This window comes from Cinclus cinclus, chromosome 8 (genome assembly GCF_963662255.1).
Source record: "Cinclus cinclus chromosome 8, bCinCin1.1, whole genome shotgun sequence".
In the NCBI taxonomy this organism is placed as follows: domain Eukaryota; kingdom Metazoa; phylum Chordata; class Aves; order Passeriformes; family Cinclidae; genus Cinclus; species Cinclus cinclus.
Window position 1 is genome coordinate 11,905,669 of NC_085053.1, and position 25,648 is coordinate 11,931,316.

General features: G+C 35.5%; 1 protein-coding gene across 2 annotated transcripts in view; it reads left to right on the top strand.

Moving 5' to 3' along the window:
* The window catches only part of CDC14A (cell division cycle 14A), a 51,145-nt gene that overhangs the window by 14,598 nt on the left and 10,899 nt on the right, over nucleotides 1-25,648 (top strand). For both annotated transcript variants that reach the window (XM_062497103.1, XM_062497104.1), the window contains exons 4-14: nucleotides 2,295-2,387; nucleotides 4,345-4,424; nucleotides 10,369-10,435; nucleotides 12,545-12,607; nucleotides 15,735-15,822; nucleotides 17,427-17,657; nucleotides 19,784-19,922; nucleotides 22,350-22,506; nucleotides 23,152-23,264; nucleotides 23,844-23,891; nucleotides 24,954-25,082. In XM_062497103.1, the coding sequence (XP_062353087.1) occupies nucleotides 2,295-2,387; nucleotides 4,345-4,424; nucleotides 10,369-10,435; nucleotides 12,545-12,607; nucleotides 15,735-15,822; nucleotides 17,427-17,657; nucleotides 19,784-19,922; nucleotides 22,350-22,506; nucleotides 23,152-23,264; nucleotides 23,844-23,891; nucleotides 24,954-25,082 (1,208 nt within the window). The remainder of the gene's footprint in view (nucleotides 1-2,294; nucleotides 2,388-4,344; nucleotides 4,425-10,368; nucleotides 10,436-12,544; nucleotides 12,608-15,734; nucleotides 15,823-17,426; nucleotides 17,658-19,783; nucleotides 19,923-22,349; nucleotides 22,507-23,151; nucleotides 23,265-23,843; nucleotides 23,892-24,953; nucleotides 25,083-25,648) is intronic.

A 25,648-nucleotide genomic window follows, 5' to 3' on the forward strand; every position in this document is an offset into this window, starting at 1 on the left:
GCATTGATGCTTCAGCAAACACCTAATGTAAAACTTAATTTTCTGTAACTAGTGTGCAAATAAAAACAGTTACTTGTTTTATAGGCTTCTGAAAATTTAAATTGTGCTGCTGTGTTCCACTGCTTACTGTGCTATAAGGCATTAATGTCAGTTTTCAATTTTGTGTTAAAGCTTTAGTTAGGGTTCAAAGCATTTAAATATTTCATATAACAAGGATTAAACCCTTAAATTTTGAAAATTATGCAATAAAACTGATCCATTGTTTTAATCTAAAAATTCGGGAAACTTCAGGTTATGGCTAATGTACATACAAAATTGTCTCAAAATTGGAATGACTTAATATACCCATATGATTAAAAGATCAGTTCTATAAAATAAAATAAGAAGTATGGTCTTACTGCATAGAACTCTCTTCTCACTAGCTAGCTTTGCAGTTTAAAATAGTGTTTTAGGTGAACTGTAAACTGCTGCAAAGAACTTTGCTTTAAAATAAGTAGTAGTCAATAAGTTATAATTGAAGTTCTGTCACTGTTGCATAACTACTGTAATCTTATCCCACCTACACATCATGGGTGGAATTGCAGTTAGAGAACACTAAAATTAAAAAATTGAGGAGGGGGAAGAAAGGAGGAATCTTAAAGTACTGGGATTCATTTTGTCAAGTTTTAATAATAATTGAATGCTTCACTAATTAAGTAACGACTTGTTTTTTGTATGTTTGCATATACACTGAGAGAGATGTTGCTGTTGGCTTCAAGATACAATCTCTTTTAACCAACAGCAACCAGCTATTTCAGGAATTACAGTCTTATTTGCACTCAGTTGCATTAACTCTGGAAGTTGTGGCTGGCCAGACCAGACTGGAAGGTACAGTTAGAACTGCAACTAAAGGTGCTGTTCCTCAGGGAGGTGGGAGTAAGAAACTCACTGTGGTACCTACATCAGTTTTCTCCTGACTTGATTGGCTATTGGTTTTTAGAGTTTTTTGGGGGGGTTTTGTTTTGTTTTTTTGTTTGTTTGGGTTTGTTTGGGGTTTTTTTTGTTGTTGTTGGGTTTTTTTGTTTGCTTTTTTTAAAAATTTGATTCTGTAGTTAAAACTGTTCTATAATTTGCAATAAGTTTTGAGATGAGAGTGGACATTGACAGATTCCTGGAAGAGAAATACAGTTGGCACTACAAATGAGGCACTATTGTGCAGCAGTTACCTTATCTCCCCTTCCCAAGTGTCTGCAGTGTCAAGAGTTAAAATCCTGACGTTGGATAACAAGGGCACTGGTATTAGAGCATTTTATAGAACATGCTACTTTTAAAAATAGAAAAATACTTCAAATATTAAGAAACAGAATCTCCTGTATCTGTTGATGACTTCCTCAAAACTGTAGGAATACTACAGAAATCACTCTGGAAAAACATGCAGTGGTGTAGCAGAGTATAATACAAGTGTGGCAATTCATGAAGTTTTAAAAATTACTAATGCAGTAAATTGTCCAACTTGCCATTTTAAGTGACAATAGTGTCTCTTTCTGGCTTTAAATAGTTTTGCTGCAGCTTGTCATTATTGTTCTTTTCTGGTGCTTGTTGATTTTGTTTTCAATGGGAGGTTTGTCCACAGGATTCTGACACAGGCTTCTTTTCTTCATAAGGAAACAAGAATTGCGAGTGTTACTAGTTTTGTCTTTGCCTAGCCTTTTCTTCAGGTTTTTCTTTTATACAATCTTTTCTTTTTCTTTTACCTTTTTAAGTAAATTCTTGCTGTTGAAGATTTCTAAAGATGTTTGTCACCCCATTTTAAAATGGTATAGATGGAAGCATTCAGCTTATAAAATGACTGTAAAGGTTGATTGAATTTTTCTTTTGTCTTCTCCACAGAATTATGTGCTAAAGAGGCCTAATATGCAGGAGGATGTTTTAGTTTGAAAATTTCAATGTCTTTAAGCAGTGTTCATAAGCTAGTGTTTCAAATATTTCTGATTGGGGGGAAAAATTCCAGTTTTTATATTGAAAATTTTGGTTCAGCTCCACTTTATAGCATGTTTTTGTACAGCTAACCAAGAGGTCTGCCCAGAAACAATGGCTATTTCCCTGCGCTCCTATTTTTCTGTGATACAAGATTGTTCACATTATCAGTAGCTTTTTATCTCCTTTAATTTTAAGAACCTCTTGATAAGAATTTTCTCTGAATTTCTCTGAACGAAACTGTTTTGCAGTTTTGGAAAAGTGATTTTGCTGAAGTATTCTTAAATCATACCCCTTTCTTAGTAAATATGCTGTTTTGCTTCTTTTCCTTGTAACAGTATTTCAGTCTATCAAGAAAGAAGATTGTGTACTACACCAGTTTTGACCAGCGGAAGCGAGCGAATGCAGCGTTTTTAATAGGGGCATACGCTGTAAGTATTTCTGTTCACATGGATATTTCAACCTTCCTTGAGAGACTTCTGCTGTGTGTAAAATGGCTTCTCAAGGGATGCTCCTTGAGGGAGGTGGGCAGATGGTCATTTCATTTGTCTCCAAGTTGTCTTTGAAAACTCTGTTGTATGAGTTTTAGGGAAACCCAGTTATCACCCCTTAACTCCATTTATTTTACTACATAGGCAGTGGCTTTGGCAGATCCTCTGCATGTTTTTCCATAGGATACCGATTTACTGAATGTTGAAAATCCAAATAATTTCCCTCTAATTGACCAAGTTAGGATGAATTGCTTCTCATGTAATTTGTGAGATTCAGACTGAGAAGGAGAAAAGATCTTTCCCACAGCCTTCTTAAAGTTACTAAACCAGAGGTATAGTGATTATTGAATTGATTTCCTTTCTCATTTAGTTTTCATAGCCGCCCCAGAGTAACAGACAGTGTGCCACAGCTCTACTGGTGTTTGAAAGTTAATTGAGAAGGTTTGGTTTATTTGCCCTGGTTCCTGTTCCTTTTCCTTATAGGTAGCAGATGGACCAGACATACTTCTTTCTCATGATTCCTCTGAGTGTGTATTTTGGTAGTAATATCTTTTATTAGTTTTCTGTAATGCCAATGAGAGAGAAAAACTGTTGAGTTCTTAACTCTGTAGTTTTTATGCAGCAAATGACTGGGTAATAGCAAACTACTGTGGCATGTCCAGTTACTTGCTTGCAGGAGTGTTTTTTCCTAATTTAAAAAAAAATTATTTGACATCTCAGCCCTACATGAAACATGAAGGGTTTGTTTGCTGGTAATCTAAGCAGCTAGAGGGGATCTGTTCTATATACTTCTAATTTTTAAATGGCAGGTGCAGGTGGGAAAAATAGGAATCCAAATTGCATTTGAAATACAGTGAAAAACTGTTAAGGTGGGGTTTTTTTAAGCTTTTTTTGCTTTTTAGATACCAGTTCAGTTTATCCAAACTATTCAGAATAGGCTTTTTGTGGTGTTAGGGTTTTATTTTTAATCTGTGTATGTTGCAGAATGAAAGCACTTTGAAGATTCATCAGATTAGATTAAAACTTAAGCTAAGTTTTGGTTGCTGACTTTTCATTGATAGAGATGAGTCAGAAAATGTCTCCTTGATTTTTATTAATGGAATTCACTACTTTTTAGGTGCTGAAGGTGTGCTGTAATGTTTTCCTCTTCATTTCATTATCTTTCCTCCTTCAGTTATTGCTTTGCTCTTGACATCTGAGATACTCTTGATTTTTTTTCTGGAGCTTGTTCAGTGTTTCTTTCCCTCTCCCTCTCCTCTTTTTGTGTTCATAGTATCTTTTTTTTCTGTTTCCTCTTGGTGTCTTTATTACGAGCCTTTATGAGCTGTGTGGACAGACAATGACCAGGGTTTAGTTCAGAGTGTTATGTATGCATGTCTTTGAGCAGCCACAGCTTTGAAAGGCCAGAACTTCTGTCAAATAAAACCTGCATTATTGGAGAAACATATGGTACAAATTTGCCCCTACTTGAGATTCACAGTTCCTTGGTAAGTTGGAAACTCATCTTTTTCCTGAACTTCTCTGAACTACCCTCTAAGGATTTTTTGTCTACAAGCAAGAATTTAGGCTTTAAATGTAAGCTATGTTGCAGTAATTAATGCAACATTAAAGTCTCACAGTTGCAGCAGTATGTGACTTTTTTTTCCAATTTTCTTTTTTTAACATAAGGGATTGATACAAAACAAAATTTTTGTTGACTTCTGTTGATAACCTGAATCTTTTCTTTGTGTAGGCATGTCTTTTCTGATCTGTGTATGTCACAGGAATTGGTCATGAAGGGAGTATAATATGCATTCTTATAAGTTTAGTGTGCTGGAGGAAGTTACTATCTGGTTAAAGAGTTTCAGGTTCAGGGCTGATTTTTTTCTTTCCCTCCCCTCTTCCCCATCCCTTTTAGGTTATATACTTGAAGAAAACACCAGAAGAAGCTTACAGGACACTTTTATCTGGATCTAATCCACCATATCTTCCATTTAGGTATGTGAACACAAGAAATGAGGCTACCTTCTCTGTTATGAAATTTGCTAAAACTTTGGGGTTTAGATTGCCTCCCTAAAATTTGTTTCATGTCTGATACTGGTATTGTATGGAAATGGCTGATCTTCAGAAAAAATATTTTTTGCATCTTGTGTCATTACTTGCTGATTGTGGGAATAATAAATCATTTAGATTGAGATAAGTCTTAAGTAAGACTCAGTCTAGCAATCTGTCAGGTTTTGAAAATAGTTCTTAGCATGTTTGTGATCTAGCACTTAAACCTTTTCCTCATAATGCATCGTATTTTACTTTTTGGAAGTCATTCAAATATTTGAAATTACCTAGTCCCTAGCTAGTGAGACTTAGAGGATTGAAGGGAGTTTTATGCTGTTGTATTTCCTTTATTTTACAGAACAGGTTCTGATATTAAGGTTTTGGAAAATTGTCATTGAATCATGGATAGTTTCCATCAATCTGTCTTTATTCTCTGTACTAAGTTCACATTGAGGCTTGAATCTAAGGAATTTTAGCTATCATGCCTATCTAATAGAGAGACTTGCAAATATTTTTCATGATGTAAATTGTGAAATGCCCTTATGCTTTATGAATGAGAATGCCTCATGGTATTCTTGTGCAAACACTGGAAATAAAAGTCAACTGCAAGAAGGCCAATATCCTCTCTTTCAGGGGAATCAGCATTTTTCAAGTGGTGTTCACTGTTGGCCAGTGCATTTGTAAATGTAGACCTACCTTGTCTATATCAAATTCCTCCAATTCTTCAGTCACTCAGCAAAGAAAGATCAGATTGTCTCTTCTCATACTTAGCACAGAAGCCAGATGCAGTATAAACTGGTGGGGTGGTAGATTCTTTTATGTCAAGACCAGTTTGACCATGAAATCTTAAACCATCAGCTAAATTTTTAAAAAAGGTGTTAAATCAGTGGTAGCTTTTATTGATAGAGAATTTATACACTGAACTGGTCATTGATAGCTATCCAGAGCCCAAGAAGTTTACTGAGCTACTGGTGTCCATATTTTTTAGCTGATCATGAAAGATACTTGGTACAAGTATTAAATGCATTTTAAAAAATCAGTTATTTTAAGTGTGTCAGTGTTTTTTAGCATCTCTAAATTCTGTATAAGATACAGGGGTCATGATCTACATTAAACAATGTCTTGCATATGCCTTGACATTGCTTCCATGTGCATCTGCTCCATGATCTTCCAAGGTGCTCACCTGCCTGCAGGTCTCTGACTCTTCCCTTTCTGCCCTTTTTAAAAATAGGAGCAACGTTTCTCTTTTTGCAGTCACTGGGGACTGGTCCTGACTGCCATGACTTTTCAAATATGATGGAGAGTGGCTTTACAACAACTCCAGCCAGTTCCCTCAGGACCCTGGGATACATCTCATCAGGCCCTATAGCTGAATAGCTATATCTTGTTGACCAATTAAAGAAACTTACTGTTTGGGATTGTAGTAAATTGATATGTCTTTAGGTTTTTCTCACCCCTGCCAAGGTGAAAATTAAGGTGTGTAGAAAAGAGGTTTTGACAAAGTGAAGAAACTTACTTGTCAGGTACCAGAAGTGTAAGATGGAAGACTTGGGAGGAATAGTGTGTTTGCAGAACAGTCTCACAGGACCCTGCTTGCTCCAGCTAAAGGCTATAGACTCTTGCCTTGCAACTAATTCCTTACAATACTGATATTGATAGAAGTAGTGATGATAAGAAAACACTGTTTCTGCTTGACTGGGAAGGACTAATGAAAGTGTGATTTCTTGTGAGACTGATTGGAACCACAGTAACAAATTCAGTGACACAAAACAATTTCCTATTACACATTAGTTGATTATTCAATGACATTCCTTGTGAATTAATGAAATTTTATTCCAAATTAGAATAGTGAGCTACTCTAGAATCAGCGAAGGAGGGATTAAAAAGTTTGAAGAAATGGCAAGATCTTCTGGAGATAATTTTATATTATATGCAAAAGAGCTTTCTGTGCTTCCCTGGGAATTTTATACTAACCAAAAACATTGAAAAAGGAAAGCCCAGCAAAGGGACCACTCAGGTTTCGCTGTCTGGGTTGGCAAAACGCTTATGAAAGAATAATTGCTTAATTCCATTTGTCAACTTCAGTAGAAGACTTATAGAGTAGGAAATTCTGAAACATAACTACTTTGCAGTCTTTCTCCATGTGTTTCAAGCCCTAGGTTGCTGTGAGAGAAATGATTATCTAAAGCTAAACCTTTTGACAGTTATGGAGTTTTTGTGGTGGGTTTTGTCTGTTGTGGATGGGATCTGGTAGGTATTTGGGCTTTTGATGCTTTGTTTGGGTTTTTTAATGCAAAGCTTTGGCAATGTTAGAGGGAGGTATTCTTGAGCCTTGCTGTCTTAAGAAGAAATATAGTGTTAGGACCTTCTGCCAGAAGAATTAAACATCCTGATTTCTTGAGCCCTCTTTCTTGCATGGTGTGGGGCAGGAAAGCACTGACATTTATTTTGAATCTGCTTTGGACTACATCTGGTCTTGGCTCTGGATTAGAGTCTAAGCAGATTCTGTTACCTGCAGTGTAGCTTTTCCTGCTGGGGAAGATGGGTATGTAATCTGGCTGTACTGGAGGGCAGACAAAGAGGAGTGAGGAAATAAACTGAAGGATTGTGGTAAGATAAGACACTAGATGAGAAATGGGAAGTCTGATAGGGAGGGGCTGTTTGGGTACTGAGTTCATAGATGGAGGTTGGTATATACAAGGAGCTTAAGAATTACTGGTGCTGAGAGAAGGGCAAGTAGGTCTGATGAGGGTCTGCAGTGGGACCATCTGAATTTCCTGGAAATGGGAAAGAAATAATTCAGTCATCCTCCCTGGTGTTTCGAAGCCTATCAGACGTTTCCCTCTCCCTCCCATTTCAAGACATAACCCAAATCTCCTACCTCTTTCCTCATGTCCTAAGGTCTGTAAAGGAAATAATTTGAAGATACTAATCATTGCTATTCAGTATTTATTGATATGCATTTATTCTTGTAGCCTGGAATTTAGATATTGCATAACTTCTCTGGTAAAAGACATCTCTATTTGAGTAGTTTACGAGTTTATCAGTGAGAAATGATCAGTTAAGTGTAACTAGACTATTTAACAAGTTTGTTAATTTGATACCTGAAGTGTCCTCTATTAGAAAAAAAAAATAGACAACTGAATAAGGAGAAGCTGCAACATTGTCAGATTCTTTGTGAAGTACTGAGGTAGGTTTACATGAAGTGATCACTGGGAAACTGATCTACTTTCATGGAGCTCAGTGACCTCAAAAAGCCCTAATCAGCTTAGGTCTTCAGCTGGGATTTCATTTAAAGACAGCTTCAGTAAATGCAGTTCAGGGGTAGAAAAAAAATCAGATCACTCCTTTTAAAAAATTCATGGAAATTTGTTTTGTTTTGTTTTTATAATAGAAAAGCTAAAGATAACTTGGCAACTTGGCAGGATAAGGCACTGCTGTCTTTGAGACACTTTTGTCTTATTTTTGGCTGATTCACTGTCACTTGGTGACGCTCTAGTCTTTTGAAGATTTTATATCCATTTAAAAAACAGTGCTAACACCAGTTAAAATTGTTATGAATACCAGTTGCCTACTGAGAAGCAGTTTCAGATTTTTACCTCAAACTCTCTGTATTGACAAAAAAACCAAATATGTTTTACGATTATTATATTCAGTCTCTAAATAATGATATGGATTTCAGAGATGGATTTTAGTATATAGCTTCTGGGGTTTGTTTCTTTAGTGGCAAGTGCTGGGGAAACAAACTGTTTTGTTATTGACAGTATTTAGAGGTTTGGTGAAAGGGAAAGCATTATGTAGTATTGAGGTCAGCTGCAACAACTGTGAAATCTGATGTGGGGTATGCAGCTCTGTAATGCCAGCTCAGATTCATGCTAAATCTGTATCCCCTGTATTCACATTTTTTCTCATTTTGAAAATGAACAGAGTTCTATCACAGTTTGAAAAGTAAGGTGGCTATTCATGTGGGCACAAAAGACTTAAGAATACTGTAATGAAGCATGTGGCCAGCAACCTACTTTAATGGTCAGGTGCACATCAGGAGAAATGAGGCATTTGAGACATGGGTGATGGAGGCAATCCATGTTATCTGTGTGCAGGTCACTGGTAACAGCTGGCTGTGGGAGCTGTAGCTGAGAATCCTGTACACCTAGAATTATACATCTAGGTCAGCTTCAGCATCCTCCCTCCCTCTTTTGTAGAATTTTGTATTAATTATTAATGGATTAGGTAGGGATTATGTGGCTTTTTTCCCCCAGCATAGTTTTTATGAAGAACACTATCAGGTGCCTCATCAGTCAAAGAACTAATTATATACATACAATTAAAAAAAAAATTATTTTCTTCTTTACAGCAAGATAACATACAATATAGAATCTGCTACAATCATCTCTTCTGTTCATATTTCTCTAAATATTTAATTTTGTGGTTTGCATTAGCGTGGATTTTATTTCTGTCAGCCCCTCCAGAAAACTGGTACAGATTTTAAACCCTCTCTACCTGTTCCCATTGGGCACTTAATTTTTTTGTTCATGAGATGTTTTTGTTTGCTGAAATGCTTTCATGCAAAAATGATCTGTTATCATGTATTGTTCAAAATAATCATGTTAATCCATTATCTGTCAAAAACGTCTGTAAAATTTGTATAATGTTTTTATACATTCTGCTTATTCAAAGCATTGAAACTACTTTATGGATTCTCATTTTTAAAACTTCCCTGTTGGAATTGGATGTGGAAGGTTTATACACACTATACACACTTTAAAGTTCACATTCCAAAAAATTATGGTTAAGTGTGTTTTAATAAACCAATAATTCAAAAGCTTTTTTAGATTGGTCTGCCTGCAATATGACACTAGCAAAATTGTGGCTTTTTATTTTCTTTAAAACATTTTCTGTGAATGCTGCCTGCTCAAAACTGCTAAGAATAAGGGAGAATTTTATTATCTTAAACTATTTGAGGCTGAAGGAGCGTATCACAAACTTCATACTGCTTGTAGCAAGTTTCATCAAAAAAGGAGTCTTCAATGAAAGATTGAAATTCTGAATCAATTATAGATTAAATATGTATTTGTTTAAACCTATAATGTTGTTATTCTGATAAATTGTGGTTCTTAGGACTGTCTAAGATAGCTAAGAGAAATGATATAAGATTTCCTTGATGAATGATAAGGAAATAATCTACTTAGGCAGTGTTTTGTTAAAATCAGTGGTCTGAAGCATACTTTGAAAAGTACTTTTTCATTTTTCCACAGTGTGGGTTTTTTTGGGTTTTTTTGTGTTTTTTTTTTTCCATTTAATATTGCTGTCTCTTACCACTTGAGTCAATTTTGGTTTGGAGTCTCACTTCATCTTTCACAGACAGGTTATAATTTTCATATTCAGAGAACTGAGGTTAAGTAATATGAAAGTTAATTATATTAGAATAACTTTAAATCATATCTATAACTGGACATCAAAATGAAAGCTTGTAATTTAATTCCAAGTTAGTAGTCTTATTTGCCTGCCCCTGTTAGTGTAACTCAATTAAGACTTGAATAATGGTTAAAGCAAGCTGTGCTTTATTTGCTGCTATCTTTCCACAATCCTGAAAGGATGCAAACCTTCCTGTTCCAGAATAGCCTAAATAATTTAGTAAAGAGCATGTAGTTAACTGATGTAAAATATGTGCCTGAAGTAGCTTGCAATATCTAACTCTATTTACTCTGAGCTGCATCTTGGGTAGGGGAGTACTTTAACCTGAACGAGCTTCTAAAAAAATGTCTTTGAACTTTAATTCAGGGTTCTCCAGGGGGATTGAATAGCTTGAATGTATTGTGTTCTGTGGTGCCTTTCCCCTAGCTCTTAAAATAATTTGTGTATATTAAATTCATTTGTATTAAATCTATAGGGATGCTTCATTTGGGAACTGCACATACAATCTTACGATCTTGGACTGTTTACAGGGAGTAAATAAGGTAATAACATTTTTTTGTTAGCAAAACAAGTTTAAATTGATTTTTAAAACATGAAGAAAAGTACTGTTAAGTAGATTATAAAGTCTGGTTTCAGAGCAGACTGCAGATGAGTAGTGATGAAGCCTAAGTTATTGAGGATTGTGTTTGAGTACTGATGGTGGAGGAAGGTTGCACTTTGACCTGCCTGGCCTGGCCTTTGACAGCTTTTTGAACTTCACCTCCTGAATTGGAGCATGCAAATGCACCAGGCCTGGCTCTTAATGCAAGGCACTGTACAAAGTCTGGTAATACATCATTTATAGCCATTGGTGGGTGGGAATGACAGGTTGATGAAGTCAAATAGAGCAGATACCTGGCTATACTGTGATTTAATCAGAACAGTTTTTGCGTGTACTTGGCCCCAGCTTTCCCCAAAACACTTGGTTCAGTGTTTGATCTTTTCAAATTTGTTTAAAACCGATGAAAACTAATGTATCTTACTAGTGGTTTGATGTGTCACTTTAAGTAGTTCTGAGCTATTAAGCTCCATTATTGCTTTCTTTAAAAATTTTATATCAGTTCTTAATTGGGGCCCTTTAAATTTTGTTTATCCTTTCCCATTGTTCTTGGTGAAGGGAGCAGGCTATAGGAACAGTGCTGTACAGATACTTTCTAGACCACTTGTAATTCTTAAAAATGGCAAAACAAGTGTTTTTTAAAAACTGGAAAAAGAGAAATGAAGCTTAATATTTTTAGTTCTGTGGGGGTGGGAAAGGAGCTGTCAGTTGCCAGCAAGACTGTAATTTGTGAGGCATTCTACAGATCCTGAAGATCTGAAGTAGTCAGTGCAGTCACTGTAATTTATCTGCAGCTAATACATCAAAAGGACGGTGAGAATCAGCTTTTCCTCCTTTGTTCTCAAAGTTTATTATTGAATTTTTTTCTAGTTCACCTACAGAGGTAAAAACACTTTGGGCAGAAAACGTATGCCTTAATTGAAAGTAGTCTTAGTTTACCTGGATAGCTGTGGTGTTTGTATGTGTGTATGTCATATACAGGTAATTCAGGGGGCCTGCAAGTTCTGGAGGGCAGCCAGCCAGCCGTGCTTCAATTAAATACATTTTTCAGAATCGGCTGTTCAGACCTCTCTCAGTATCGTAGGTTTCATGAAGGTCCAGTCACTGAGCCTATCTTGTCTATGATAAACCTATTTTTAATTTGTCCTAAAACGGTGCTCTGTATGTAGCAAACAGCAGTCTGATGATTATTGGTTTTAAATCGTAGATCTGTGATGTGTTCTTATCACACCTTAATTCCATAGTTTTGTGCAATATCTATGTTTCTCAGAATGCAGTAGGTTCAGTAGAAATATATGCTGCAGAAATGTCTTCAACCAATTAGGAATAAATATTGGCTATGAATTTAATATTCATAGAATTGTTTTCAATATGGTTATTAAATGCAAATATTTAGTACAAAATTGGCATAATTAATAAAAATGCAGTAATCAAATACAAAACTTCTTTAAGTCCTGTAATAAATACTGTCTAATATAGTCTAGTGGACTTTATTGTATCTGTGAAATGTGTATTAAAAGAAATAATAAAATAAAGATCATACATGGCACTGCATTCTATATTATGCCATTTTGCCTGGATAGTATGGTGGTAAAACTAGAGTATCATACTAAGTGCAGAAAGTCAATAAACTCTCAGTGTTTGATGTTTTGTTATGTCCAGCTGCATGAAAATACATTTGGCATAGGAATCATTAAATGAATGTATGACAAAAAGGGAATTGCTTTTTAACTTGTCATCTGCCTTACAGAAAAAAGCCCACCTGGTGGGGTGTGGAGAATCAATGTTACAATTTAAGTGATATGCAACAAGCTTGTGTCCCATTCTCATGTCTTTGGAGGGGAAATAATGAGCTTAACATGTTTCAGTGACATTGTTGGAGTTTTTGTTGTCTGTGTTGCTAATCTGTGCAAAATGTAATGTTGTCTTAACGTAAAAGTTTCAATAAGCCACAAACACAGATGTTTAGGGACTTAGTTTTGCTGATAGAAGTATTATAAAATGAGATTATATATTGTATTTCAGTGTAAACTGACACCTTGTTGCCTTTTAGGCCTTGCAGCATGGATTTTTTGACTTTAAGACATTTGATGTGGATGAATATGAACACTATGAGGTTTGTACGTTTAATAATGCATTGAATGTGTTTGAGCTACCTAAAATAATAGAATACAGTATCCCCCAACTTAAAACATACTGGAAACACATTTTAATTTGAGTAAAACCCAGTGTTCATATGTAAGGTATGTACATGGAAACCTGTATGCTCTTTGTGAAGAACATGCAGGATTGCTATCCATGCAATTTCAGTGCATCGTACCATAAATCTACTGTTTTCTTGTAGCTTTTCTGACTTCTGGGACCTCTCTCATGCTTTCCCAACCTTTTCCCTGGACATGATCCAAAGTCTCTCAGCTGACACAGAATGTTTTCTTTCAGCACTTGTTAGCTCCTTCTTCCATTCCTATTAGTCCCAAATATGTGACAAATTTTTTATGGCCACATAGATTAAGCAGATTTTGAGGGTTGTTTTTTTGTTTCTTTTTTTTTTTTTTTAGTGAGGATGCATTATCTGGAATTGTGGTAACGAAATGCATCCAGAATATTACCTTAATGAAGTCCTAGAAAGCTAGCAGATGTATTTCACTGTTCTGCCAACTTTCTTATCTAGGTATAGGCACTCTGGTTGGCTCTAGATGGTTTTGGACTTTGTAACATTCACACCTTTATCTGCTGGCAGTAGGAAGCTATCTCAAGCTACATTGCTTTAGAGAAGCTTTAAAATACACCATGCTGTACCTGTGGACTGGACTGTGTGCAGAGGAAATCTTAGGCACAGAAGGTGTACATCCATCTGGTCCAAAAGAGTTGCATGGTCTTTGTCCACCATGTCTCACCCCAAGGGTGGGAAAGGATTTTTACAGAAGTCAGTGACAATCATTTAGTTTATTGGACACAGTCTTTGGACCACCTATAAATTCCCGTAGTTGTATTGGTTAAGGAAAAAGATATATAAACTAGAGGTGTACTAAATATTTGAATATAAATTTAACTCTCTTTTTAAACTTGTGTTGCTCTGCTGTAGGCAGTATTCTTCCCATATTCTTCCCCTCTATTGCAGTTTTCAGAAAACTTGGAAGTAATAAGAATAAAGTTGCTAAGTTTGAAAATGTCCATTTTAAAAGCATTTCCCATAGCTGTATATATTTCAGGTACATAGTGACATGCTTCATAAATTTTCAAGAAAGTGAAGTCAGAAGAGGAATTAACAATGGAAAAAGTTAATTGACAGCACATCTATACAGTAGATTTCTGCAGTAGGCAGTCTGCAGCACATCTGCCTATTTCACTAAACTTGAAAGCATTTGTAGAAGGATTTCTGTATCCTGCAGTGTTCCATAATGATTACGTTAAAAAATTGATACAGCCTGTGCAGAATTACCAAAATTAAATGAACAGGAACTAAAATTTAAAATACGAAGTTGCTGCTTTTTGCTTACTTTAGGTACTAAAAGAAAAACTTGTTCTAGAAACAAGTGGTAGTTGGGAATTCTGTATGTGTAGTAGGCATTAGTCTGCTAGAAAAAGAGGCTTAAAATAATTGACTAAAGCTATCCCATTATCTTGTTTAAGGCTTAACATTATTTTAGAGTGTGAAAAGTACATACATGTGAATGATGTTTATGCTGTTTGCTGAGTTTAAGAAGCAAGAATTTGGAATCATCTTTAATTTTTTTGTCCATTTTTTGGTATGTCTTCTTTTTTTCACACATCATGGTCAGCTTTGTGTTTTGTTATGTCCTGTGCTATATTTCAAAAACTCTAAATGTTACAGGTTTTTTTGCTATGTTAAATCTTAAAATGTGTGGTTATGTAGATAAAAGTTGCATACGACTTAAATGGAGCAGGCTAAAAGGAAATTTAATTTCATGTTCTTTCATCTTATGATGTTATCAAGGCAGCTAATTCCCCTTTTGTTGGTCTGGAAGTAAATTACTGATTGGGATTTTTAGTAATAATGATGTTTGCATGTAGTGTTGAGCATATATATACACACATATGCAGAGATGCCTGTAGTCCATATTGATAAAAATTGAAATTATTTGCCGTGACCTCTGTAACTATAAAGAACTTAATCCACAAATAAAACTAGTCATACAAATATAAAAATATTTTTAGCATACTGAACAGGACTTCTTCCCCAAAGGGAGTAGGGGTGCTGCAGTGCTGAGATATCAGTCTGTGATACCACTGGGGGACAGGGGTCCTGGCTTGGCACTGAGGTTGGTTCTCTAGTCCTTATGCAACCTGGGTAACTTCCAGGAGTTTCCATTGTGCAGGGACATTGGGAACAAGCCTAATGGGCTCAGCTAAGCAAACAGTTGCTGAATTGATTACAGTGATGTCCATTATCAGAACCTTTCACTCATTAGGATGTTCTGATGAGCTGAGAGCCAAAAATGTAAGCTTAATAACGCAGCTGAAGTGAGTGCCGTGTCCTTAAAAGTCACGCTGAGAATAACTGCATTGCCAAGCAAGGAATGAGCAGTCTTCAATTAAAGAAAGAAAAGAAGGCAGTTTAGAACTACAGTTCATGTTACTTATTTCCAAAGAAGCTTTCATTTTCAGCAGTGACAGAATTTGAAGAGCTTTTTTAGGTTCGCACTTAAAAGTGAGCAAGAAAGGCAAAATGTCATGGTTTGAAAGTTTATTAAAATCTAGTCTTTTTATTTAATTTACACTTTTCTTCTGTGATTACTAGCTCATGAGGGCTTATGCCAATATGTAAATTTCAGTTTCTACAAGGAAGGAGTAATTGTTTTGAAGGCTAATTGGTTTTTAATTTGTTTTCTCTGAATTGGATTTTTTAGCTAGTGCCTCATAAGGAAGCACTTTTCCGTAGTTTTTTATTAAAACTTAGAAGAATGTTGGTGTTTGTCAGTGTTATTAATAGGTGTCCTGAAACACTGAACCCTCTCAAAGAGAAATATCTTACATAAAGGGTCTTTCTGCTTTCATTGGAAAACTTAAGCAAATTTTGTTTGCATTTCAGTTTGTTGAGATAGATCTGAGAAGCAGCTTATGGTTAATTTGTCCCATATAATTAAGCTAGCTTAATTACATATCAAATGTTTGTTTTAATGCAACAAGAACATAGTAAAGTGTAAAATAAAATCTTGAGTAATTTTTTAACCTTCTAGATACAGGTACTAAAATATTTTTCTCTTCTGAAATTTTTTTAGCGGGTGGAAAATGGTGACTTCAACTGGATTATTCCAGGAAAATTTTTGGCTTTTAGTGGACCACACCCAAAAAGCAAACTTGAAAATGGTACGGTGCATGTTTTAATGCTATGCTATGATCGTATTTTTCCAGCACGTAGAACCATCACAGCCAATGAGCAGAAGATAATAGAGGGTTATAGATCAGTTTTAATCTTCAGAAATAATCATCCAGTGAGCATTTTATATCCACTCATAGAATTTAATTCAAAAGGTTTTGGAATTCTTCTTTGCCAGAAGAATTTCAATTCTTCTGACAGTCAGTGACTTTTCATCCTGTGACAAAGTGCCTGAGAGACTCAGGTTGCTTACTGTTCTCCTGGAACCAGACACCTGATAAGTAAGTGTGCAGAATTAAAGGTGAGTTGTATTAATCACAGAAGACTGTGTTAAGAGTTTTATGGCACAGACCAGGAAAGACTTTTAAAAGAAGCTTGCCTTTCCTACTGAAGATACTTGAGGTAATGTGAAGAACCTAGGGAATGTGATTATAGTGGAATTAAAAAAAAACCAAAATAGAGAGAGAAACTTGACTGCTTCTTGACAGAGGGAAAGTAGAGATTTGGCCCAGCTAAAAGGAAAATCAGTTATTTAAATACTGCCATCAGCTTTTTTCTGAATTTGAGTATATTATTTGTGCCATGTCCTGTTGTTTATGTGAGCATATTTTCTGAATATCTACCTTCCCTGCCAATCCACTTCTTCTGCTCTTGCATGTTTATGACTGAATTGCTGCCAGTTACATAGTGTCCCCTGAAAATTTAAACAAAATCCAGAAGGAAAATATTTTGGTTGGTTTGGGTTTCTTCCCCAGTCATTGTTGCAACCCTTTCTTGAAGAATTTTTTCTAAATTTACTTAAACTGTTTCATGGAATTTGGAAAACCTGTGATTTATTTATAACATTTATAACTGAAAATTAAGAAATTAATACACTTAAAATCCAATTATGAAACAATAGCTCAACTTCTCCCAAGTGATTGCAAGTACACTTTACATTTTTCTCATGATGTTGTGACTTGAATTGCACTTACTAATGCAGTGACTTGTCCTGAACAGCTGTCTTGTCATTGACCTCCCTTCTTGTCCCCCCATCTCCGTCTAGAGGATCCTTTTGTCCCTTGACTGAGAATCAAGGCAGTAAAGCTCTTTTACTTCCCAGTAGGCCAGGAGTATTTTTGGTGCTGCAGTTTATCCTTTGACTGTTCCTCTTGTCCTTAATATAGATGAGCAGTCTATTTTCCTTAGAAACAGTGTTTCCTCTTGAAGCATGTTTTTATTCTTTGATCAGCAGCTTGACTCTAGGTAAACAGCTGGTTTGAAATGCTGAATTCGTATATGTCCCCAGCTTTATGTATAAATCCCTCTTGCAGAGAGGAATGGGGGCTTAGTTGGAGACAGTACAGTGCTTCACATGAACTCTCGTTTAATTTTTTGCCTCCTAATACTTTTTATAATAAAAGTGGTCTTAATGAGCATTTTTTTGACAATTTTTTATATCACTTTACATGTCTATTCTGAATAAGGTATTAAAGTATTTTTAGTATTCGCATGTTTATTATTCAAAAAGTTTTCAGGGGCAGTTTTGATTAGTGAGATTTTGAACTTCATGAACCTAGGACATTAAATGATTGTGGCTTTATTTTTTTTATAGGTTATCCTCTTCATGCACCTGAAGCCTACTTTCCCTATTTCAAGAAGCATAATGTCACATCAGTCATAAGACTAAACAAAAAAATGTATGAGGCAAAACGCTTTACTGATGCTGGTTTTGAGCATTATGATCTGTTCTTCATTGATGGCAGCACACCAAGTGACAGTATAGTCCAGAGGTTCCTGAACATCTGTGAAAATGCTGATGGTGCCATTGCTGTACATTGTAAAGGTAAGTGCACCTATTCATTTCTTAAACTGAAATTCAGAGTAAGTATAAATCCATAGAGTTTATACCAGAAGTGTAGTATTTAAGAACACTTTGAGATTGTGAGAGTAATGATGCTTTTTGGTGCTTGACTAAATATATACCAAATATTTGTTATTTTCCTCTGTATATGAAGTCCTTACATCCTACACTGTTACATGCAGGAACTGAAAATCTGTTCTTCATTGTTCTGTGTTTCTTTTAATATGACTTGAGATTTAGTTGATGAAGGTTTCTTTTTTGCATTATGCTTTCACAGCATTATGATACTTGGCTAGGAAGTGCAAAACACTAAAAGGTTATCTTTGTGCTTTTTGACTGTTCTGCATTTTTCTGTGGAGTATGAATTCCACATTTCAAGTTAATGTGGGTTATTGTGATGCCAGCATTTCAAACCAGCCTAATTGAGCAAACCAGCCAGAAAATTCACAAAACGTGCTTAGTCAAGAGAGATTAACAAAGGCTTTTAAGGGTTCAGCTTGATTTATGTTTAGAGTTGTGTAAGGACATGGTGGAGATGAATGCCTTGCCTGATCAGAAGCAAGAATAATACTATTCATAATTTTCACATGATCAATAAATACGCATGTCAAGGATAAACAGGTTTATTTGTCAGCAGGTTGTTATTGCTGCTAGAACTCAGTTCTGGCATTGATAAGCTGGGCATCTGCTAACTGGCTAAATGAGAGTATAAACTGTTGATTAGCAGGAGGTTGTTTGTAGATTGCTCCAGACTTAGCTGCTTAAGAAATACTACATACTTGTTAGTGAGTTAGAGATGTGGTTTCTACATTGAAGTATTTTTGGTCTTTTGTCTGACCATTTAGTAAGCAAATCAACAGTCTTGTTCTTTCTAGTTTTTACACCACCATAAATAATCCTCTATAGTGTTAAAGGAATAGTTAACTCAGGCCTAACTCGGGCAGAGATACATGGCAGAGGTTTTCTGAGTACAGCTATTACACTAGAAACTGCTTGTCTCAGATGAGATAGAACAGTTAATTGCAAAGGATTGTAATGGAAAGTTTGTAAATTAGCAGAATGTTGGAGGAAAGAACTGGAATCAATACTTTGCCTTTTAAATGAGTCTTCAGAGCTTGTCTTCTAAGCTATAGTTATGGAACCTCACTATGTTTGAACGTCTACCTCCATCCTACCTAAATCATCTTCACTTTCAATAAAGTCAGAGTTAGTTATTGGTTAAATGTAAAGAGTTTGTAGTTGTGTATAGAATTGTCAGTAGAGATGTCTGGCTGCTTGGAGAGTTTCCACACAGATAGTTGTTGGTACGTTAACAATAGTGGGCTACTGTGAGACTATTAAGTTGTAAATACTGTATTTGTGGGAAATAAGGTTTAAATGGGGAAATACTTTACTAGTAGATGAGACACAGCTGGAAAGAGGTTAATTCTCACTCTGTAGTTTCAGGTTTTACTAATAATAAAAGCTAATCTTTCTGTCTCTTTTGTCCCCTTAAAAACAGGATTAGTTTGGGATTTGTTGGACAATGGGTTAAATTATTTTAAGCTATTGATATCTAAAATTATACATTGGTCAACAGTGACTGCTGTTTGTACAGATAGCAGTAAATAGTCTTATGTGCTGGTTTAACAACAAAACTGATTCAAAAAGAAAATCCCACTGTGTTGCTCTCTGTTGAGATGTGACATGTATTTGCACCATGGTTTTTAGGTACTTGTGTTGACCTCTCAAGGGTGCTTTGATTATGTTTTTATAGTGGTATTATAAATATGAAGTTGGTATCCAGCTTGATCATGGCTTTTTAAAAAAATATTGGCCTTTTTTTAAACGAAGTATGGAGGAGAATTTTTCAAATTCCATGAGTGATCACTGTTGCAGGTGTTCTTTTAAACATTAACTTTTCCTAAGTATGAAAGATTTGACCCTATATCAACAGCATTGAAGTTGAATTATGTGATAAATAGCATACTGAATCAGGAATTATTTCTTCAAATACTAATATGGTGAATAACATTGCATGGAAGTTTTCTTATATCCCATACTTTTATTTGATAATCCTGGAACGCTCATCCCTTCATATGTGGCTGTTGATGCTTGTTTCTGTGTAGCTGGCCTGGGAAGAACAGGAACCCTGATTGCTTGTTACCTAATGAAGCACTACAAGTTCACACATGCTGAAGCCATTGCTTGGATAAGAATATGTCGCCCAGGCTCCGTTATAGGACCACAGCAACACTTCTTGGAAGAGTATGTAGATATATATATACACCTTATTTGCTCCTCTCCATCCCTTTCCATCTTGCACTATTTATAGGACCTAATTTGTCTACTGATATTTTAAGGTTAGTTAATAGGGGATTGAAATCTGAGTTGCTCAGAAGCAGTCACCTTTTCTGGACTTCTATGCATTTTGTCCCCTTCAAGGGGCACAGGGCCCTAAGACTGCATGTTTCTGTTCTGGGGAATTCAGGAGTTAGATGAATGTATTGGAAGTGGACTGATGTGGACAAAAGAATAAATCAACAAATAGGATTTATTAAATATTAACACTGACAGAATAGTTTTAAATACTTTATATATAATCTTTGGCACTTAAAATTGTATCATTTGTATGTTTTTTCTTTATTGTAACTAAAGATTAAATTAATATTTGGTAGAAAGCTTATGATCGCCATCAGATTCCTCAACATGATGTATGAAACTGTTCTCATTTGGAATTGTAGCCAAACAAATGTATGGTTTTAATACAGCTTCAGATCTGATCCTGACTGGAAATGAATGAGAGTGATGTAGACAGTAAGTTTAATGTCATAGTGGTTTCTGTGTTGTGCATTTACTACTGCAGTGTTTATGCTGATGTATTTGAGTTGATGGCATGACAATATTTACTTGGAGGCATTTGCACTTTTATGGGACAAAATATTTTAAGAAAATCCACTACAAGTAGGAAAAGGATAGTTCATCAGCTCTGCTAGATACTGTGTAAATGTTGTAAAAGATGCACCGACCTTGCATAGGATATTGGAGAGGAAAAGAGAATTCAAATGGTAATTCAAGAGAAGTAGAGCATGGATGAGGGGTTTTATTTATTTTCCAGTGCAACTAAATGGGCACTTCTCTGTTTGAGTGATTGATTGCTATTATTCAAAACACTGCGGATCACAAACTTTGACAAACTGCAGGTGTTCACTGGAGCCAGATCAGACTTCTTCAGAGAAAAATAACAATAAAAGTAGTAGGCAATATGAATAGTAAATGCTGTTTACTTACAAGATAGGAAAAATAAGACCCATGTCTTTTCTTGGTTTGACTGAAGGAATACCTGGCTTGATTTTAAAGGTAGGCCAAGATCCTTCAGATCTGCCTGCATTTGCCACAGCTGAGAACTGTAGTATTGTTCAGTAAGAATTTTCCACTGTCTATGGGTGGTAGAGAGCTGTTTTAACAATCACAGACAGAAGTCAAGCAATGTCACCAGTGGTGTCAAAATGGAGTTGAGAAAGAATGTCAGTTACATCTTTCTGATAAAAATGTCTTGCCCTCAGGGCTGCAGAGTAAAAGGTAACATCTTGGAATTTCAATCTCCCAAGCTTCATAGATATCAAAGCCTAATCGGCTCTTTGAGGTTTGATAAGGGAGGTTTGACTAGTCTGGGGGGGGATATGGTTACAGAAATTCTCCCACTTCAATGTGTATTAGATCAATTTGTGTCTACATATGCAGTAATACTGAAAGATTGCAAAAGTATTTAAATTCAAGCATGTTTTCTAGGCTACTTCTGTTAATTGGACTAAGTGGCACTCCCTCTCTCCCCCATCCCTGTATTCTGCCTTTTCATGATGTTTACCAGGGATGTAGGGAAATTTTCTGAAGTGCTTACCTTTTGCATTTATTATGCAAAAGATTAGGCAGTTGGCTCAGATCCCTTAGCTCTTAAGGCTTGCCATAATATTTTATTTTCAAACAAAAGTTTCCAGTGAAAGTGTATTCTTATTTTATTCTTACTTAATTCCTCATGTTTTTCCTCTATGTTCAGTGGAGGAATTCAATGTTGTTTCTGTAGTATGTAATAGTGTCTCAGTTCTTGGATGGAACTAGCATCACTGGTACCTATCCTGCAAACTTCTTTGTAGAGGAATAATGCCACCTGTGTGAAGAATATATTCTTTCAGTTTCTCAAAGTTTATATTAGGCTTCTGGTAAACTTTACATGACTGCATCCACTTGCACTTCACAGGTCAGCTGTAGTTTCACTACACAATACCTGTATTCAGAAGACACACTAGTGAGTTGCAAAGTTCTGTATCATCAATTATGCTACATATGATGTATATTAAAGCACTATTTTATATTATTTAAGTTGTGTTTTAAGAGCCATTAAAATATGATTGCAAATTCCTGTTTAGTTAACCTCTTTCCCCAGAAGGATTTGATAAAATGAAGTTTTAGTACTGTGATGACTACAGATGTATTTGGTTCTGGAGGGTTTTTGTTGTTCTTTTTAAGTATTGAAGTTTTAAAATTTTTTGTGAGAGACATGTAGATTTTTTTTCCAGATGAAGATGTACAGAAGATTCAAATGTTGGCAGTCTGTAAGTGTGGCATGTTTTCATATGGTTTTTTATGTGTATGTAAATTTGTTGATCTGAATGGCTTTGGTTCTGTATCCTGAAGGAAGCAAGCAATGTTATGGCTGGAGGGAGATCTCATCCGATCAAAGCAGAAACAGCAAGGACTTGATGGAAACGTTAACAGAGTTCTTTGTGGCTTGAATGACATTTCCCTCAGTGACACTTTGAATAAAGCACAAGATTTGGAGCAATACAAGGAGGTAAGTGTTCTTAGTAAAAAATTCAGACAGATTGAAACTGTGCTTTTAACAACTAGTTACAGATAACTTCTAGATTTTTGGCTTTTTTAGGCTTGTATTAGTATTAGATTGTTCTAATTATGACCTATAAAAAGTTAATCTGAGAAAAATCAAATATCCACTTAAAAAATAAAAACAATCAAGTAATATTTAAAACTGCTACAGCTTTTTCATGCTTCAAAAGATTTGCATTATTTCAAGTCATTCTCTCAGGATTTTCAGTTGTTTTCTTGAGAATGAAGGAAAACAAAAAGTCAGCTTTCCTCTTGGAAACAAAAAAAAGTCTTCCTATTCTAAGTTTTTAACTAATAATGCAGGTGTGTATAAATGTCCAACAGACATCCTTGAAGTCAATAAATGCTGGCATTAGGCTTGAGCATCATGAGCTGACTTCGAGGTCACATTCTGCAAGAGCCCTATGTGCATGTGTTTGTACAGAGGCACATTTAATGTCCCACAGCTATACAAAGAGTAGTGCCATGTCTGCAGGAGGCAGTAGATCAGCCTTCTGGATTCTGATCTTTGACAAGGAGATGCTCAGGGCTTTGCATCTGTGCTCTCCTAGGATTTAATAGATTCCCTTGCTTGCATGCTTTTGTTTCCCAGAACGATTCTGAAGACAAAGATGTGGAAGCTCAGAATGAGATGACACAGGGAGATAAGCTGAATGCCTTAAAAACTAGGAGACAGCCTTGTTCTGCTGCAGCTGGAGCTCTGAGGTAATTATACCAGTCTGAGGTAACCTACAGTTTTAAATTCAGTCCATGCTATCAGGTCTGTGTGGCAAGTACATGATCTTGTTTAAGGCAGTGGTACTACCTGTATCACCTTCTGTGGTGGAAACTTCTCCAGATATGTACCTATTAGTTGCAGATTTGGTTTGTTAATCTTTTTCTTCTCTCCTTTGTTGCTCTTTGTCTCCCTGTGTAGGGATGCCTTCTTTGTAGAAGTAAAAGATAATGTAAAAAATACTTGAAAATTTTCTAATTTATATCCAGTGTTCTAAAACTTAAAACTTGAACAAAATATTCTTAATCAAACTTTGTTGTCTTTCTGTAATTACTTTTCTGTACTCCTTATGGAAATTTAGAATTTTTCAGAACCAGCAAAAATGTGAACTTTGAAATTAAACCTGAAGTAGCTCTCTGTTCTTTAACTGTAAATTAAAACACTGATTGACAATAATTCTAACTCTTATATTTGTATTTTAAGTCAACCTGAGACACACAGATATGATTTGGCAGAGAGGAAAGGTTTTTTTGATCCTTGTATAAAGATTGCTGCTTTTGTTTCTTTAGGCTGCAAGACATCAAACTGCACACCAGGTCACTATCACAGCCCTTCAGGTACTGACTTTAAAACTCTAGTTCTAAATGTATATCATTTGACTAGTTTTTTTTTGGTTTTTGGTTTTTTTTTGTGTTGGTTTGGTTGTTTTGGGGTTTTTTTTGATCATTGTTAATCAATTTATATGATCACTATTTCAGACTTCTGAGCATAGGCAGGTAACAAACCTTTTTAAGCACTTGCAAATTGCATGCCTTACCCCATTGAATCAACAATACAGTATGTAAGACAGAACTTTTATCATTATCAAGCATTAATACTGAAAAGAGCACATATTTTTCAGTTTTCTGACCTGAATTTTTGAGTTGAATTTCTCCAGATGACTAGCATTGGAAATTAATGTTTTACCCTTTCTTGGTGTGTAATTAAAGCTGCTTATTGTCATTTTTCTTCTGTGCATGTAGTTGGAGATCTGTACCCATGTTTTTTCATCCTTTAGGGTCCAATTGTTGTATCTCTTGATCTAGGGTTAGAGAAAATTAATTTTTTAATTAATTAATGTGGACAGCAATAGTAGTAACAATTTGAGTTGTCCAGTGTAGCATACATACAGCTCATTATCAACACATGAAGAATGTTGTCATTAAAAATCCCACCATAGAAAGAGCTGCATGTTCTGTGCAACTTAGTGAAAATTTTCATCTGGAAATGACACTGACCTCATGAAAAGTACAGTTTTGAGTTTTTCTACTCATACTTGCTCTATAAGCTCAAAAAGTACTCTTAATAAAATTTACATTTAGAGTTCTAAAATTTATGATAAAACTTAGAATAAATCTATAAGAAATGGACCGTGTCCTTCATAAATTATCAAGGTGAAAAGTAGCTTGTATCTTTTTAATAAGGGGCAGCAGGGGAAATACTTGGAATGGATATCTGGAAAGTTTCTTTTAAAAATATGTTTAAGCAGGTAAACTTGAGTTTTTGCTGTTGAGTTCTCAGACTTGAGAATTCACTCTTATTTTAAAATACCAGTCTATGCACTGAAAGACTTATGTGTTGGAGATGTGTATTTTAATTATAAAATCTTGCTTCTCACTGGAACTCTGTGTTGTTTTTAGACTGAGTACTGCAGGTAGCACAGAAGGATCCATTTCTCCTCTGAAGGCCTCCAGAGTGATGGCAGTTACTTCACCATCTGCAGAAAGAATAAGCAGACTTGCCACATCCTCAGGCTCTAACTTTAAAAGGTTTTTTTTCTTCTTCTCATTTTGGTTCAAATGCTTACCGTATCCTGCAGTGGTTGTCAGCACATCTGCAGCCTATGAAGGGCTTGCTGTTCTTGGCTATAAGACTTAAATTTACTTGCAGTGATTTTCTGTTCCACTAGCCAAACTTTAGTTGCCTACAGATTTAAAAAAAAAGCAAAATCCAAAATCTATCCTACTGGTCTGAGAGTTTTATTGAGACTGCGTCATCAGAAATAGTACTTGCTCAGGTGATTTCTTAAGGTTTCATTCACTTCTTTCAGTTTATAGATGTTTTGCAGCTATTCCCACTAGTCTATATGCTATTACTCTCAGAATACTGAGTGGTAATTAATTTTTATGAACCCTTGATTCATTACTATCTAGCTTCATTATTACTACTGTCCTAAGTAATTATATATATGACACTCAGAATGATTGATGCATTTTTAATAATTATGTGCACAAACATTTGCCTGAACAGAGTAACCAGCTTGAGATATTTCAGGACACCTTATTTCTAGTCTCAAATTTTGTCGTATTACTGCTTGGTTACTTGAAGCCTTGTA